This window comes from Schistocerca gregaria, chromosome 9 (genome assembly GCF_023897955.1).
Source record: "Schistocerca gregaria isolate iqSchGreg1 chromosome 9, iqSchGreg1.2, whole genome shotgun sequence".
NCBI lineage: Eukaryota > Metazoa > Arthropoda > Insecta > Orthoptera > Acrididae > Schistocerca > Schistocerca gregaria.
The window spans coordinates 159246536-159264225 of record NC_064928.1 but is presented as its reverse complement, the minus strand read 5'-3'; the positions used below and the strand labels follow the sequence as shown (position 1 = coordinate 159264225).

Sequence of the window (17690 nt, the reverse complement as noted above, 5' to 3'; positions counted from 1 at the left end):
TGTTTCAAGTTGAGACAATGTGAAGACTTTCCATGGCCCACCTGTGGCTTTGCGATGTGCTACTGACATGTTGTCGTACACACTTAGGGGGACTCTGTTCACAATCTCTGGCCAGTGGGGGTGCAGAAGAGAGTCACGGGGGTGTGCCAGACACGGGTGGCGAGGGATGGAGCACCATCACTTCACCCTCTCGCTCACTGGACTCAGACCAGCTAACACGGGCCTCTTCTGCACTTTCACACCATTCGTGGGACTTAGGTCATATTAGCTACTTTTCCAAGCAATTAGTAGCTTCCTCATGTGCCTCAGTTGTACCCCCTGTTATCGTGAATAAATCCTTTGGGGCACTTGCTTGAATTTAGAACTTGATTATTCCAGTGGACCCCACTGATCCAGATGCCCACATGTAACCCACTCCACCTGTCGTCTCACACACACACACACACACACACACACACACACACACACACACACACACAAGACAATGGTTCAATCATGTGTCTGGCCACCCTGATTTAAGTTTTCCACGCTTTCCCTAAATTGCCTCAGGCAAATGGTGGGATACGATTCCTGTGACAGGGCATGGCCGACTTCCTTCCTCATGTTTTCCTAATCCGATGAGACCGATGACCCCAGTGTTTGGTCTCCTACCCCAAAGCAACCCAACTTGGAAAATATCTTTTTGTGGGACATAACTCTCTCTTAATTCAGTTGAAGTAATGAGTGCCGTCGACAGGGGATGTCAGATTGGTTTCACATCATTCCTCACAAGTGATTTCTAATCAAATTGTGTGTCTACAGAGTATCATGTCAATTGTGTGGCCAGATTCACGATTTCTGTCAGAAAGGTCACAGTTCATAGTAATTTATGGAAAGTTTTGAGTAGAACAGTAGTAATATATGGCATTCTCTGAGGAAGTGTTATAGGCCCTCTGCTGTTCCTCATCTATGTAAATGGCTTGGTGACAATCTGAGCAGCTGTTGTAGATTGTTTCCAGATGGCCCTGTCATGTACTGTCTTTTTAAGTCATTAGATCATCAAAATGATTTAGACAAAAAGTGGCAATTGACTCAAAATAACAAAAAAGTGTGAAGTCATTCTCATGAGTACTAACAGAAATCTGCTAAATTCCAGTTACATGATAAATCACACAAATCTGAAGGCTGTGGATTCAAGTAAATACTGAGAGATTACAATTACGGAAAACTTAAATTGGAACAATCACGTAGATAATGTTGTTACAATGAGTACGCATTTTGCACAGTGCCAAAAAAAAAAAGGGTAGACTTTGTTCCGACACTAGCTGCAAGTACGCCAACAAGATTAAGTGAGTAATTGTTAACGTCACACCCAAAATATATATCTGAACACCACTAATGTGTCCAGCCACAGTTGCAGCATTGTCATATCCACATTGTCCACAGTACTACTCCAGTCTTAGACCACCGTATTACAACTTTTCACAAATTTGTTGTGCAATTTCATTAGATGATTTCCAATGTAATAGGATGAAGTCAATGAAGATTTCTATACAGTGACTGCTGAACCTTCAATATGTATTTGTATACACAACAATTACTCGAGACATTTGCTTGGTATGCGATATATCTGGTACCCTACCAATTGTGATGGAGAAACACTTAGCCATACTTGTTAGCAATTCCTTAAATATCTCTGTTCTGATGTCACCACCACAAAGTTTAATGAATTCATTTTGGCTTTGTGAAGAAAGATAAGATACAACACAGTCATCTGTGTGCTGAGCTTTGTGAAGATGACGATTCACAACAGGTTCGTATTTTACATGGAGCTTGAAAGATTTCTTTCCAGTTTTCAAACCCTTCAATGTGATGGCAGTTTTTTTTATGGTTTAATACTCAGAGTTTAAACTTTTTCCATGTTTTAGAACAGTGTGACTGTACAGAAGAACTTGTTCCTTTACTTTTTTATAAGCATGTGAGAAAAGCAGTAAGTGACACACAGGAGAATACCACGACTGTATCCTTAAATTCCTCTCACCATTTTCTAGTTTCATACAAAAACAATCCTCAGATTAATATGTTTTATCTGTTCAAAAAATGAGTCTTTATTCTGTTTTCACATGTCCCTCTCTTAATTCATTTTTCAAAGTCTTACCATTTTCTGTCCGATTGCTAATGTCGGTGAAAACTTTCAAATCAGTCTGCTCTTAGAGAGTGATTTTCTGCATAGTCGTCAAAGCATTTTCGGGCAAAGTTGTCTCTGCTTGTGCTGTAGAGAGTGAACAGCGTATGGACTTCAGATTGTATGAGCTTGTAAGTTCTGGTGTACTTAGAACTGGAGCAGTTTTCACAGTAAATCTGTCACGACTTCCAGTTCGTTTAGAAAGCAGTTCCTGTTCTGCATTTTACCTTTCCTGCATTCACTACCAGATTTCTTTCTTAAAGGCGTTATGGGTGAGGTACATTATGAAAAAATAATTGTAAAGAGTGCATATAAATGACTAATAAATTAACACAACTAATAGCTAACTGATGTAGAAAGTTTTTAATTGGCACAGCAGCACTGGTGAAGGCAAGAAGACTACTGGGGCACAGTAGGTTGTGGTACATATTTACAAGTAAGGACAGAAATGGTAAGCAGGACAAGACGTGCAAAATAAGCCCTGTAGTTAGTCAGAAATCACTGTTACAAGGTACACTGTGTATCCATGCTACTGCAGCTTACTTCTTTAGATTTTTATTTTTCTGGTCTACATTAAATTACAATTTTTTCTTTTGACAAATGTTTCAGTGTGAAAATGCAAAAAATGTAATGCATTATTCGCAATAACTAATAAATTGTGAACAAAAAAACTTGCTTGGGGTAACTGTAATACCCCTCACAGACAATGAAAAATCCAGGCTGGAATGTAGCAATATTATGAAAAGAAAATTTGCTACTCACTGTGAAATGTAGATGCTGAGTTGCAGATAGGCACAACAAAAAGACTTTAACAAATAAGCTTTAACGACAAGGCCTTCATCAGGCATAGGCGACACACACACACACACACACACACACACACACACACACACACACACACACACACACAGACACACACACAAACAAAACTGCAGTCTCAGGCAACTGAAGCCACACTGCAAGCAACAGCACCAGTGCACGATGAGAGTAGCAACTGGGTGGGGGTAAGGAGCAGGGAGGGGTGGGAAGGGGGGAGGGATAGTAGGGTAGGGGTGGGGAACAGTGAGGTGCTGCTGGGGAGCATGTAGGGACAAGTTGGAGAGAGGGTAGGACAGCTATGTGCAGTTGGGAAGTTAGATGGTGGGCAGGGGAGAATGGGGAGGGGGGGTTGAGGAAAAGGAGAGAAGTACACTACTGCCCATTAAAATTGCTACACCAAAAAGAAGTGCAGATGATAAACGGGTATTCATTAAACAATTACATTATACTAGAACTGACTTATGATTACATTTTAATGCAATTTGGGTGCATAGATCCTGAGAAATCAGTACCCTGAACAACCACCTCTGGCCATAATAACGGCCGTGATATGCCTGGGCATTGAGTCAAACAGAGCTTGGATGGCGTTTACAGGTACAGCTGACCATGCAGCTTCAACAAGATACCACAGTTCATCAAGGGTAGTGACTGGCATATAGTGACGAGCCAGTTGCTCGGCCACCATTGACCAGACGTTTTCAGTTGGTGAGAGATCTGTAGAATGTGTTGGCCAGGGCAGCAGTCAAACATTTTTTGTATCCAGAAAGGCCTGTACAGGACCTGCAACATGCGGTCGTGCATTATCCTGCCGAAATGTAGGGTTTCGCAGAGATCGAATGAAGGGTAGAGCCACGAGTCGTAACACATCTGAAATGTAACATCCACTGTTCAAAGTGCAATCAATGCGAACTAGAGGTGACCGAGACGTGTAACCAATGGCACCCCATACCATCACGCCAGGTGATACGCCAGTATGGCGACGACGAATACAACAAACACGGATGCGACCATCATGATGCTGTAAACAGAACTTGGATTCATCCAAAAAAATTACGTTTTGCCGTTTGCGCACCCAAGTTCGTCATTGAATGCACCATCACAGGCACTCCTGTCTGTGATGCAGCGTCAAGGGTAACCGCAGCCACGGTCTCCGAGCTGGTAGTCCATGCTGCTGCAAACATCATCGAACTGTTCGTGCAGATGGTTGTTGTCTTGCAAATGTCCCCATCTGTTGTCTCAGGGATCGAGACATGGCTGCACGATCCGTTACAGCCATGTGGATAAGATGCCTGTGATCTCGACTGCTAGTGATACGAGGCCGTTGGGATCCAGCACGGCGCTCCGTATTACCCTCCTGAAACCACTGATTCCATATTCTGCTAACAGTCATTGGATCTCGACCAACACGAAGAGCAAAGTCACGGTACGATAAACTGCAATCACGATAGGCTACAATCTGATCTTTATCAAGGTCGGAAATGTGATGGTACGCATTTCTACTCCTTACACGAGGCATCACAACGACGTTTCACCAGGCAATGCTGGTCAACTGCTGTTTGTGTATGAGAAATCGGTTGGAACTTTCCTCATGTCAGCACATTGTAGGTGTCGCCACCGATCCCAACCTTGTGTGAATGCCCTGAATAGCTAATCATTTGCATATCACAGCATCTTCTTCCTGTCAGTTAAGTTTCGCTTCTGTAGCACGTGATCTTTGTGGTGTAGCAATTTTAGTGGCCAGTAGTGTATGTTCAGCCATGTACTTCTCACGATGTTCCCGGGGAAGGGTTGAGGGTGGTGATGTCACCCACTACCACGGCCAGATGTGTAAAATAATAACTGTTGTAAAAACATTAACATAGGACATCAGTTATGATGCAGATTCTGTGTGATCCCAGAAATATTGTTTTTTTTGTGTTAAATATTGTATCTTACAGTTTTTTGCGCCCCTAAAAACCTTGCCACAAGGGGGCATCTGCCCCACAGTCCTCTCCCACTCCCCAGTCCCCACCCCTCCCACCCACAATTGCTGACAGTTGTGATGTTTTCAGATGCCCTCACACTTTTATTGGGACCCAGTGGCTTCTTATTAATAATGTGTCACGTTGTAGTCCATCATAGCATCATATTGCAATGAAATATCTGCCATCTTGCAATAGCTGGTGCGGTATTTAGGACAAGGTATGCAAAAATGCAGTGCCCTATTGTCCTGTGTTCCGCTGCTACGGAAATACCAAACAGTTCTGAAGTGAATGACATATGTGCCGTCTCCTACCCACCACTGACAGCTCTGAACTAGCCAATCTGAAAAAATCAATTTTCTGTACATCACTGTTTGTATTGTGTGGCAGCATATGCTTCCTTACCTGCACCAATATAGATCACAAATCATTGCCTGGATGCTGGTTATAAAAGGCGTCAGCAACCCTAACAAAGAGCTGCCTCAGGTTGCGACCATGGAAAAGTTACCAGAAGGTTTTTAAATTTTTATACTTAATTTACAGGGCTTGAAATTGAGTCATTACCTGTCATTAAAGAACAATAAATGTAATAATCAAGCAATGTATTTAAAATCCAGTGCTAAGAAATAGATTTGAGATGATGTATGTAAAATAATTCAACTGAAAGTGCTACAACCAGGCTTGTCAGCAGGAATTTTGTAAAGTGGAAGCTCCAAAAATGAGATGTGCTGTTTCACTGTGTTTTGAGAAAAATATGTCACTGTGCTTTTCCCAGAGTTACAGGATGTTGGCATCTGATGTTTCTTTTCTAATTTTTACCATGTATGCATAATATGAATGGTTGTTGTTCAGCCTAGTTGTGTGAAAAAAGTAAATTGTTAATGTGCAATAGAGAGTGTGTGCTACTTCATGTTCATTAACTCTGGAATGGTTTTCAGATTACAACAACTTCTGATTTGGCGATCTTCAGTTCTATACCTATCAGAGAATTGTATTTGAACAAAAATGCTGTGTGCGGGAAACACAGAAACGATGAGACCTACATAAGGTTAGTGGTGTCTACTTCTCCTTTATCCCTGTATATTTTTCAGTAGAATGTTTTGTAGATTGAAAGTGAGTGATGTGTACTACCAAATTACAAAATTTTGTTCATTGTTTGTTTTGTGTTAATTTAGATACACAATGGGTTTATATTTGAAGGATACCATTGGTTTCTGAGTCCCTTTCATATAAAATAATTTTCCAGAGTGTAAGGTACTTAAAGCCTTGAACAATAGGATCCACTCCAAAGGCGATAAACAAAAGAAAGTGCAACTATTCTCATTTGTGATTGAAATTCTTGAAAATACTGATTATTTTAATTTTAAATGAAATTATATTCATTTACTTTAATAGAATGAATGAAAATGAGCTTCTGGCCAAAAAGTCACTGTTGATTAACGACTTGGTGGCAGTCGACTGTGTATGTAGTTAATGTCCATACAAAAATAGTTATTTGTAAAAGTTAATCGGACTTCAAATTAAGACGCAGGCTCAATTTTTTGTAATAAAATAACCAATGATGCTTATGGCGCTTGATCATGGCATCAACAAACGAGCACACCCAGTTTAATTTAAATAGCAAAAAATTAATTGCACAATTTAAATAAAACAGAACTGCAGAGAGGTTTGTCTTATTACTGAGTGAAAAATGTGTAAATTTCAACTTTCCAATAATTATTGGCAAAAAGATACAGTTCACATCCTTAAAGTATCAATGCCAGAATGACACCAATAAGACAACCTAATGTCTCGCATTTCACAGATACAAGAATTATAATTATCGGACAACAAAGATTTTTATAGCATCAGTGTGCTGTGTATAATTTTTTTCAAGACTTTGCTTTTTCATAAGTACAACCAAAAGAAATAGCTTTTTTGCTGTTTATTCAACATAATTGACATAATATGTAAATATGCCTTTAAATATGTCTGCTTGTGTCTGTGTATGTATGGATGAATATGTGGTGTGTGTGTGTGTGTGTGTGTGTGTGTGTGTGTGTGTGTGTGTGCGCGCGCGAGTATATACCTATCCTTTATTTTCCCCCTAAGGTAAGTCTTTCCACTCCTGGGATTGGAATGACTCCTTACCCTCTCCCTTAAAACCACATCCTTTCATCTTTCCTTTTCCTTCCCTCTTTCCTGACGAAGCAGCTGCCGGTTGTGAAAGCTTGAAATTCTGTGTGTGTGTGTTTGTGTGTTTTATTTATTGTGCCTATCTACCGGCACTTTACCACTTGGCCTGCTTCGTCAGGAAAGAGGGAAGGAAAAGGAAAGATGAAAGGATGTGGGTTTTAAGGGAGAGGGTAAGGAGTCATTCCAATCCCGGGAGCGGAAAGACTTACCTTAGGGGGAAAAAGGATAGGTATACACTCGTGCACACACACACACACACATCCATCCGCACATACACAGACACAAGTAGACATTTGTAAAGGCAAAGAGTTTGGGCAGAGATGTCAGTCGAGGCAGAAGTACAGAGGCAAAGAAGTTGTTGAAAGACAGGTGAGTGATGAGCAGTGGCAACTTGAAATTAGCGGAGGTTGAGGCCTGGCGGATATCGAGAAGAGAGGATATACTGAAGGGCAAGTTCCCATCTCCAGAGTTCTGACAGGTTGGTCTTAGTGGGAAGTATCCAGATAACTCGGACGGTGTAAAACTGTGCCAAGATGTGCTGGTCGTGCACCAAGGCATGTTTAGCCACAGGGTTATCCTCATTACCAACAAACACTGTCTGCCTGTGTCCATTCATGCGAATGGACAGTTTGTTGCTGGTCATTCCCACATAGAAAGCTTCACAGTGTAGGCAGGTCAGTTGGTAAATCACGTGGGTGCTTTCACACGTGGCTCTGCCTTTGATCGTGTACACCTTCTGGGTTACAGGACTGGAGTAGGTGGTGGTGGTGGGAGGGTGCAGGCCAAGCGGGAAAGCGCCGGTAGATAGGCACAATAAATAAAACGCACAAACACACACACAGAATTTCGAGCTTTCGCAACCGGCGGCTGCTTCGTCAGGAAAGAGGGAAGGAAAAGGAAAGATGAAAGGATGTGGGTTAGGGAGAGGGTAAGCAGTCATTCCAATCCCGGGAGCGGAAAGACTTACCTTAGGGGGAAAAAAAGGATAGGTATATACTAGCACGCACACGCGCGCGCGCACACCCACACACACACACACACACACACACACACACACACACACACACACACACACACACACATCATGTGGAAGTTTCTTTCAAATACATATGAAATCCCCAAACCACCTTCCCTACCCTCTGGCTCCTACCCTTGTAACTTCACCCGGTGTAAAACCTGTCCTATGCACCCTCCCACCACCACCACCTAATCCAGTCCTGTAACACGGAAGGTGTACACGATCAAAGGCAGAGCCACGTGTGAAAGCACCCATGTGATTTTTTACCAACTGACCTGCCTACACTGTGACGCTTTCTATGTGGGAATGACCAGCAACAAATTGTCCATTCGCATGAATGGACACAGGCAGACAGTGTTTGTTGGTAATGAGGATCACATCTTGGCACAGTGTTACACCGTCCGAGTTATCTGGATACTTCCTACCATCACCAACCTATCCGAACTCCGGAGATGGGAACTTGCCCTTCAATATATACTCTCTTCTTGTTATCCACCAGGCCTCAATCTCCACTAATTTCAAGTTGCCACCACTCATACCTCAACTGTCATTCAACATCATCTTTGCCTCCACACCTTCGCCTCGACTGACAGTTGTCTGCTTGTGTCTGTGTATGTGCGGATGGATATGTGTGTGTGTGTGCGAGTGTACACCTGTCCTTTTTCCCCCTAAGTTAAGTCTTTCCGCTCCCGGGATTGGAATGACTCCTTACCCTCTCCCTTAAACCCCACATCCATTCATCTTTCCCTCTCCTTCCCTCTTTCCTGAAGAAGCAACCGTTGGTTGCGAAAGCTAGAAATTCTGTGTGTGTGTTTGTGTGTTTTATTTATTGTGCCTGTCTACCGGCACTTTCCCGCTTGGTAAGTCTTGGAATCTTTGTTTTTAATATGTTTTTCCCATGTGGAAGTTTCTTTCTATTTTATATATATATTGTTCTTTTCTTTTATACATGTAAGCTATATACAGATAACGCCAAAGAGTTGTTTTGCTGCAAAGATAATGTTTTGATACATCTCCATGAAAAAAAAGGAGAAACACGCTCTTCAAATTATTAATTCCTGTATTTTCACGAGTTTGTTTCCATAAGTAGTAGCATGCAGACGTATTCTTGGATCCATTATACCAGCACTGTTAAAAAAATTTGTGTCTCAACCGTACATTAAAGGTGCTATAGGAAATTATCAGAAAGGTAAAATTAATTCGCATATGTGAGATGTGTGTCCCCGTCTGTTCATCATTTCGCCCTCTGCCGAGATCCTGCATCAGGAGGCTTGGAGCAGAGAAGAGGAATTTGCACAAGCAGAAAAGGAATGATTCTGCATTGCTATTGTTATAATCAAGACTCCGCCCAATGGAATTATTGTGAAACAGTACGTAAGGCAAATTATGAAGATTGACCTTGAATGTATTGATATTGAAGATCTGTTGATATTGGTGTCAGTTATAGTTCACCCAGGATATGTGTACAGATTTATAAATTACCTTGCAATCTCTTTCAACTCTTCTTTCCAATCAATTTTTTCCATTTATTCAAGCAGCAGTTATTAATCAGTTCCCATTATTTGCCCGCTCACATATGCCACTATTCAGTACCGACCGTTTAAGGTACGGTGCCGAGTGAAATATGAATGTACTTTCAATTGTTGAGATAAATTTTTTTTTAAGATAAATGAATCATTTTATTGTTACAAGAAACTAATGAAACTTTCACTGTATTTTTTACAAGCCTGCGAGATTGGGAATTGTAAAAACATTGAAGGAGCAAATTAAAATTAAATTCTGTCTACAAACGAGACACGCCAGGAATGCTGATTTTGAATTTTCAATGGTAAGGGTAGGAAGCTGCTACATCTTTTGTTTACTTCTTTGATTCTTTTGAAATGATAAATATACTTCCACAAGAAATTATTGTACATTGAAAGGAGATGTATATCAATCTATGCCATAAATGAAAACTCAATCTATTATTGTATGAAAGTTATACGAAAGATGTATAACCAAATGAGAGTAAAATGTGTACTCAAATAATTGGAATTGAATAAAGTAACAAAAATGAAAACAAAATGACATGTAATGACACTATATTTAAAAAGGAGAGAAAATATCTTACAGACCCTAATGTATATAAGTGGTGATAATGGCATGGCAGGAAATAAATAGGTGTATTTTGTAACTGTATTTGTATTTTATTATGTGTGTAGTATGTGGAAAGAACACTACAAAAACTTTATGTAATGCAGCTTTATGAAAGACATTCAAAAACAAAGCGCAAAAACATTCGAAACCTGGTTAAGTGTGCATGTGATAAAAGAATATGTGGTTGTGGACATGATAAATACTTCGTGTAACACGAATTTTCTGTGTTTGAAAATGTCATAAAAGCTCCAAAGAGCTTACCTTATCGACGGATGTCAGATGTACGGCTGGTGTCCCCACTGCATAAGTGAGAGTGACGAGGTGAAATAAATTCCTCAGGCCGCCGATATGGAAACCAGTTGTCACTGCATCAAAGATTTCACAAAGGATCATGCTGCTGAACACAAGTTTCATGAATTTGTGTAGTGAAATCAACTGTAAATGCATGAGACAGACACTCTGGCCACGTCGTATTGAACATGTGAGCACAAACTGTGCCGATAACAGATGTTGCATTGCGGGTGTATGCGTTGCAAGTTGAACACTGTGCAGATGCTGACTGAACAACAAATGGGCTATGCGGTTACAAGCACTTTGTTAGGAGGGAGAACTTATATGTGTTAAAATAAGCTGACATGCCTATATAAATTGATAACCATTCAGGATAACTCCAATGGCTGGAAATAAAGGCTATGCCCATACCAGCCAGGATTATCAACCCAAAAAAAGGGAAATAAGCTTAGACACTGTGCACCTCCGTATGACATCTGTTAATGCGGGGAGGGGGAGAATATGTTGAATTGTAATTTTTCCCCCCTTTCTTTCATACATGTAAGCTATATATACACAATGCCAAATGTAAATTAATGAGTTGTTTTGTGACAAAGATAATGTTTTGATACATCTGCATGGGAAAAAAAACAAAGAAATATTCTCTTCAGTTTTTTAATTGCTGCATCTTCACCTCTTAGTTTCTATAAGTAGCAGCATGCAGACGTATGCTTGGCTCTTTCATACCAGCATTGTTAAAAAATGTGTGTCTCAACTGTACATTAGTGTTATAAAAAGTTATCAGGAAGATGAAATTAATTGACATATGTGAGATGTGTGTCACTGTCTGTTCATCATTTTGCCTGCCGCCGAGATCCTGCATCGTGAGGTTAGGAGCAGGCGAGAAGAATTTGCACAAGGAGCAGAGGAGCGATCCTTCATCGGCATTGTTATAATCGAGACTACACGCAATGGAATTAATGTGAAGATGATAGTAACGCAAATCGTGAATATTGACCATGAATGTATTGATACTGAAAGTCTTTTGATATTGGTATCAGTTAAAGTTCAACCAGGATATGTCTACAGATTCATAAACTACCTTCCAATATCTTTTAACTCTTCTTTCCAATCTTTTTTTTTCCAATTATTCAAGCAGCAATTATTAATCAGTTTCCATTATTTGCCTGCCCACATATGCCACTACAGTCCCTTAGTGACTGTTCAGTCAAGCATAAGAGTTCACCCTTGTATCTTTATCAAGAGATATGTTAGAACCTGTCGTATCTTTATCAAGAGAGATGTTAGAACCTGTCAGAATGGCCGTCTTTGATTTATTCCAGACTCGTAGGTCATGAGACAGAGTCCAAACATCAATGTTGTAATCCAGCACAATACAGTTCTCAAAGATACTCGAAATAATGTACTTTGAAGTGCTTTCACAGTCAAAATTTTCCTACCATTCTAAGCAGAATGCATGTAGCATAGCGCATAGTGTTGCAGTCGTGTTGTTATCAGTTCACTGGTACGATTCTCAGCAAATACAGATTTCTTGAAGTTGTGTATCAATTCCATATTTATTAATAAATTGAAATTTTAATTAACAAATTTTGATGTGATTCATATTTTTTAATAAAAATAATATATTTTCATTTTTGTAATTAATTAATATTTGGTACAAAAATGGGCAGAATCAAAAAGAAGTTAAAATATTTTCTTGTTTGAGGAGATTTTAAAAATACCAACATAATTTCAAAAATGCAAATATTAAATTCTTAAAAATGTTTTATTTGTATTGAGTATGGGAAAGGTTTGGTGCAGACATTTCATGACTTAGTTGAGGGCTTTAATCATGTCCTGAGAGAAAAGGTATTGGGAGTTGGAAAACAAACTACTGGAATTCTTCAAGGAATGTGTGACAGAAACTTCAGATGTGTCCAGACCCAAGTTGGAAGAACTGATTGGCTTAGTAATGTTAATCAATTGAGATAAGGAAGTGTGGTGTCGCCATTGTTATATATAATTAGCGAACCCGGAAATACGCAATTGCTAAAGATGTATTGGAATTGGACATACATTGTATCGTCGTCCTCCCCCTTCTCCCCTCTCCTTTTGTCCATCTCCTCCTCTGCCCCCTATCTGTCCATCTCTTTCCCTGTCTCACTGACCTTGTTTATTGTTATTGCAAACAGGACCTCGATTGGGAATAGAAGTCAAAATGAATGGTTAAATCAGTTGAAACGATTAGTACATGGAATATGAGAGACCGTTTTTGATCTTTGAGGACAGTAGCACTAATGACAGAATTTCACATGGTTGTAATTTACGGACAGGTAGGATTATAAAGTCAGCCAAAACACAATTTTCTTATGTTCTGTTAAAAATTACTGTGAAGAGGAAAACAAAACTGCACTATTTCACAGCACAGCTTAGTGTGTTCTTTCTCGCAGCTGGTTTAACTGGAAGTTTTATTTCATAATATGTCTCTGTCCCCAATTGTTTAGGCTTTGCATTGTCTGTCAGTCAGTTGATAAGGGATTCATCCTACTGAATCTTTCCTTGAATTTGTGTGAAATGATACGAAACAATTCCAGTAAGATCATGAATTCATTGGAGTGAAATAAATTGTTGTTTGATAATATTGCCTGAAGTGATGTCATTAGAAACCTTTGTATGTTCTGCAAGAAATGCTTCAGTCGAGGTTCTTGGCCAGAAAGCAAAGCCGCCAGTCAATCTGATGGTGGTGTCAATTGTGGTAATTTTACCATTTTGCTCACACAACATAATCCTGGCAGTCCATGTCAAAACCTCAAAGCATTGCAATGTTGACAAGCATTATTCATTGTTCCGAAGTCGACCAATATATTCGTGGCATAATCAACTGTTGGATTTTATTTGAACACCAAGTGTTCAGCTCGAATTGTGTTGTTTGGCCATCTGTTTTGTCGATGTTCCAAATTATTTTGTGTGTAAGCTTCTACTGAGGAAGTCAGACTCAATTGCACACACCATGATGGATCACGCTTGATAAATTATTTTATTTGTCTCCATACACCGTCTACACTCTGTCAGTTCTCATTGACTCAACAGATGTGTAGTTGGCTTGTGGTGTGTGTGTGTGCTGACAGATGCCTCACTGGTGACATTATTTCCAAGGAAAGAAACCATGAACTGAAATCGGGTGTTTGTAACACACCAAATTATGATGAACTAACATCACTTCAGTCTTCCCAGCACACCAAAAATATTATCACCATCGATAACACACTGAAATATCCCATTCAGTCATACTCTTTTTTGAAAAATATCAATATTCAATGTGGAATTTGTAGTTGTTATGAAAATATGTGACAGTAGAGCTGTCAATCTAGACATTACATTTTTTTGTATTGTTATGAAAACATATGATAGTAGAACTGTCAAAACTATCACATTTCTTTTATTGAAATTTTCAAACAAAAATACCAAAAATTGCCAACTTTTCTGGTGGATTTTCCAAGAATATTCTTAAATTTCTTTCATGCAAATCTTGTTCCAAAAATTATGAACACAAAAAATATATCAACCAAATCACCGAAACCGTTCTCAAGTGATGACCTTTCATGCATGTGGCGATTGAATTTTATGTATACAGATGGTGAAGGATGAAATTGTGAAAGAGACAAAAGGAGCTCATAGAAGAAGGGAGATGAAGTTGTTGCTATTCACCAATCATATAATGATGTGGGTAACCACAGTTGGGAGGTAAAGGAACAAAGAGACATGCTACATAAAAATATTAAGATATATGGAATGAAATGCAATGTGAAGAAAAGCAAGACCATGGTGGTAACCAGAGGAGACAGAGAACAAATTAACATTAAAGCACAGGATGTTGAAGCTGTGGGTAACATTAAATAGTATGAATTGTGATGATAGAAAATGCAAGAATGAAGGAAGAAATTAGCAAAACGGTACAACATAGCATTACATTTTACCAATGCATGGGGAGGATTAGTGTGGGGAAGACGGGTGCCTACGAAGTGCAAGGAAGTGCTGTACTAGACATACTTTACGCCATTACTGACATACCGGTATGCAACGACAAGAAGAGGGTAGAGTAGAATTCAAGTTAGTGAAATGAAATGAAGTTCTTAAGAAATATGTTATGGAAAATAAGGAGAGAGAAAGTGAGAAATGAAGATGTTAAGAATGAAATTAGATAAGGAATCCTGAATGACAGAATTGAGAAGAACAGGTTAACGTGGTTTGCACGTGTAAAGAGAATGGAAGATGGAAGAATACCAAAATGAGTGATGGAGACCAAGTTTGAGGGCAAGAGGGAGTCGTGGAGCAAGATGGAGTGACTAAGTAAGGATAAGTTTAAGAAGAAAGAATCAGGACTGGAACAAAACTGTTATAGAAGGAGAATGCTGGGAGGACAGAGGAAAGAGGAAAAGTACCATAAATGTCCTAGCTGAGCCTGATGCTGGATAAAGAGGAAACAAAGATGACAATGACCCTTTTTGTGTGATTAGTAATGAACAATGAAAAATGTTAGTTTCGTTAATACAGTATGATCCACATCACTATTTGTAATTAATATTGCAGCTTTATAGTACATATGAATTTAAATAAAACTTAAAAACATCTACCGGTAGCAGGATTATATTTAATGACTGTGTGGTAAGTACACCGAAGCACTACAAGCATAACCACAACCAATACACTTGAATGTTTTGTGTTGAACAGCACTTGGAATCTTAAAATTTTTAAACCCTATTTTTTTTAAAATTATTTTTGAGAATTGCACCATACTGCTTTAGGATATTTATGTTTATCCATTACCTACAAGTCATATAAATGGGATGAAAATCAAAAGTGCCAGTCTGTGAGGTCACGTTGATAGTTTCATCCTGGTTCTGCTGTTAGATATTCTGATAGAGGCACTGAGGTTAGACAGGCAGTCACTCCTTAGTTGCAAAGATCATATGCCCACCTTTTATTATAAAATTGTGGAAAAAAATAAGTTTTTCTGTTATATACATGGTGATTCAGCTAAATAATTTGCCTTGATATTTCATGAACAGTTTAAGATACCATAATACAGTTTTCACTCAAATAAATAGTGAAAAAGTCCTCACTAAATGACATATTGTACGATTAGCTGCTTAAATTGCTATAATATTAGTAGAAAAACAAAATTGATGCTGATATCTCTATAATTAAAAAAGCTATAAAAAGTGACTATATGTAATTCATTCAGGGCATTTTCATACATCATCTGGGTAAAAACGGAATCATGATATCTTACGTATTTCTGTAAATATTTAAGGTGAATGTCTTGGCTGATCACCCAATAAACATAATGTGTTGGTATGGGGCTACATACACCTCTACTTTGTTTGTCATAAATTCAAATCAAATGTAAACAAATTCCTGCTCAGCAAGTGCAATGCATTTAAACCAGATGTTGTGACACCACTGAAAACAGATGCTACTTATCTATTAGTTACTTCATTTTTATTCTTATGTAAGTGGCACAATAAGACACACAAAGCATTGCAAGTTTTCACTGTTTTTACCAGCCATTATATTAGGTGCTTAACGAGTTTAATTCTCATTTCAATTCTAATTTAACGGTTGCTTTCTCTTGTCTGCTAGTTGCATGTGTACGGTCCTGTCGTTTGTATCAGCTGTGATAACGTATGAAATTGCTGTGTGTTCTGCAGAGAATGAGAGGTATGGAAATCCACAGATAAAACAGCAAGAAACAGATGGTGCTTAGTGTCATTGAAAACTATGTAGGGAAACAATTCGTCATTACTGGTACAGCGGAATTCACTAATGATATGTGAGCTTACTGGAGTTTCTGTCTTCAGTATATTAAGTACGCAGAAAAAAAAAATTGGACGCTCGTCCACTGACTACTGCTGACAACACGAGAAGTCAGCAGTTGTGTGTGATAAGAAAATGTGACAATTTTGCGTGATTTTCTATGCAATCGAAGGAGCAGGTGTGAGAATTGGATGGCTTCACACATGTCGCTGTCGATCAGCTTGTCATCTGTGTTGCAGATGACAGCATCAGTTGTGAACTGGATTCCTTGAATCCTGCTACAAAAGGAGTTGTGAGATTACCAGATGACTGTTGACTGATTGTAAGTATCATCATATTTGGCTTTAGTATTTGGTCATACAATGAAGTCTCGACAATCTGTTTTTACATTAAGTGTGTTTTACGTAAATAAAATATGCTATGTTTGTCTGCTGTCCAGTCTCTCATAACTTTCACTTGTAAAGTGTATTATGGCATTATACACATTAGCTTTTTATTGTACTTATAAATTGTACTAAATGTAATTCAAAGTTCTAATTTGCCTACTGTGTACTACTTTTACAAATCACATATATAGAGAATTTGACTTTTTTGTTTGGCTGTTATTGTACATTGATTCTACAGCTGTAGCTTGACCATCTCGTGCCTCGGATCCCAGAGATGGGGAGGACGGTGCAGCTGCAGACTGTAGTAATCATAATTGGAAGGGAAAAAAAATCTACTCACCAGACAGTGGCAGGAGAAAACATATATAAAAGTATTGCAATTTGCAAGCTTTCTTACCCTGTGGCCCCTTCTTCTGGCAGAAGGATTGGAGGAGGAGGAAGAGCGATGAAAGAAAAGGGCTGATGGCTGTTGATATACTTTCCGGGATGTGAGGTCGTGGTCCAAGAACTTTTTCTGCTCCTTACGTTTCGTCCAGGACTGCGCTGGACTTCCTCAGAGGCGCTGCTCCGCTGAGTCTTGCCGATATAGAGTCAGTCACTAACAGTGTATGAGAAAAACAACTGTTCATAAGCCTCCATATTACCTGAAATTTCTGTGAGTTTACCTTTATAACCCTTATGTGAGATTTATGTAGGAGAATGCTTAAAGCTTTTGTGAACATATGCTCTCAGAATTTTCTTTGGACAGTAAGCACACACCATGAGACTAGATCCTAGACTGAGGAGCAGTGCTCAAGTATTGGTCAAACTATTGATTTGCAAACTGTTTCCTTTGACACTGGGCTAAACATTTTGCAAGGACTCTTTTTGCCAAATTTCAGTATTATTTATTTTTCCTATAACTAGTTTTACGTGGTTGTTGCAATTCAGGTAATTCCATAAAT

General features: G+C 39.0%; 1 protein-coding gene across 1 annotated transcript in view; it reads left to right on the top strand.

The window, feature by feature from the left end:
• LOC126292137 (nuclear RNA export factor 1-like) overlaps positions 1–17690 on the top strand; it is a 147347-nt gene that overhangs the window by 69491 nt on the left and 60166 nt on the right. The window contains exon 8 of the mRNA XM_049985974.1: positions 5883–5992. Within this exon, the coding sequence (XP_049841931.1) occupies positions 5883–5992 (110 nt within the window). The remainder of the gene's footprint in view (positions 1–5882; positions 5993–17690) is intronic.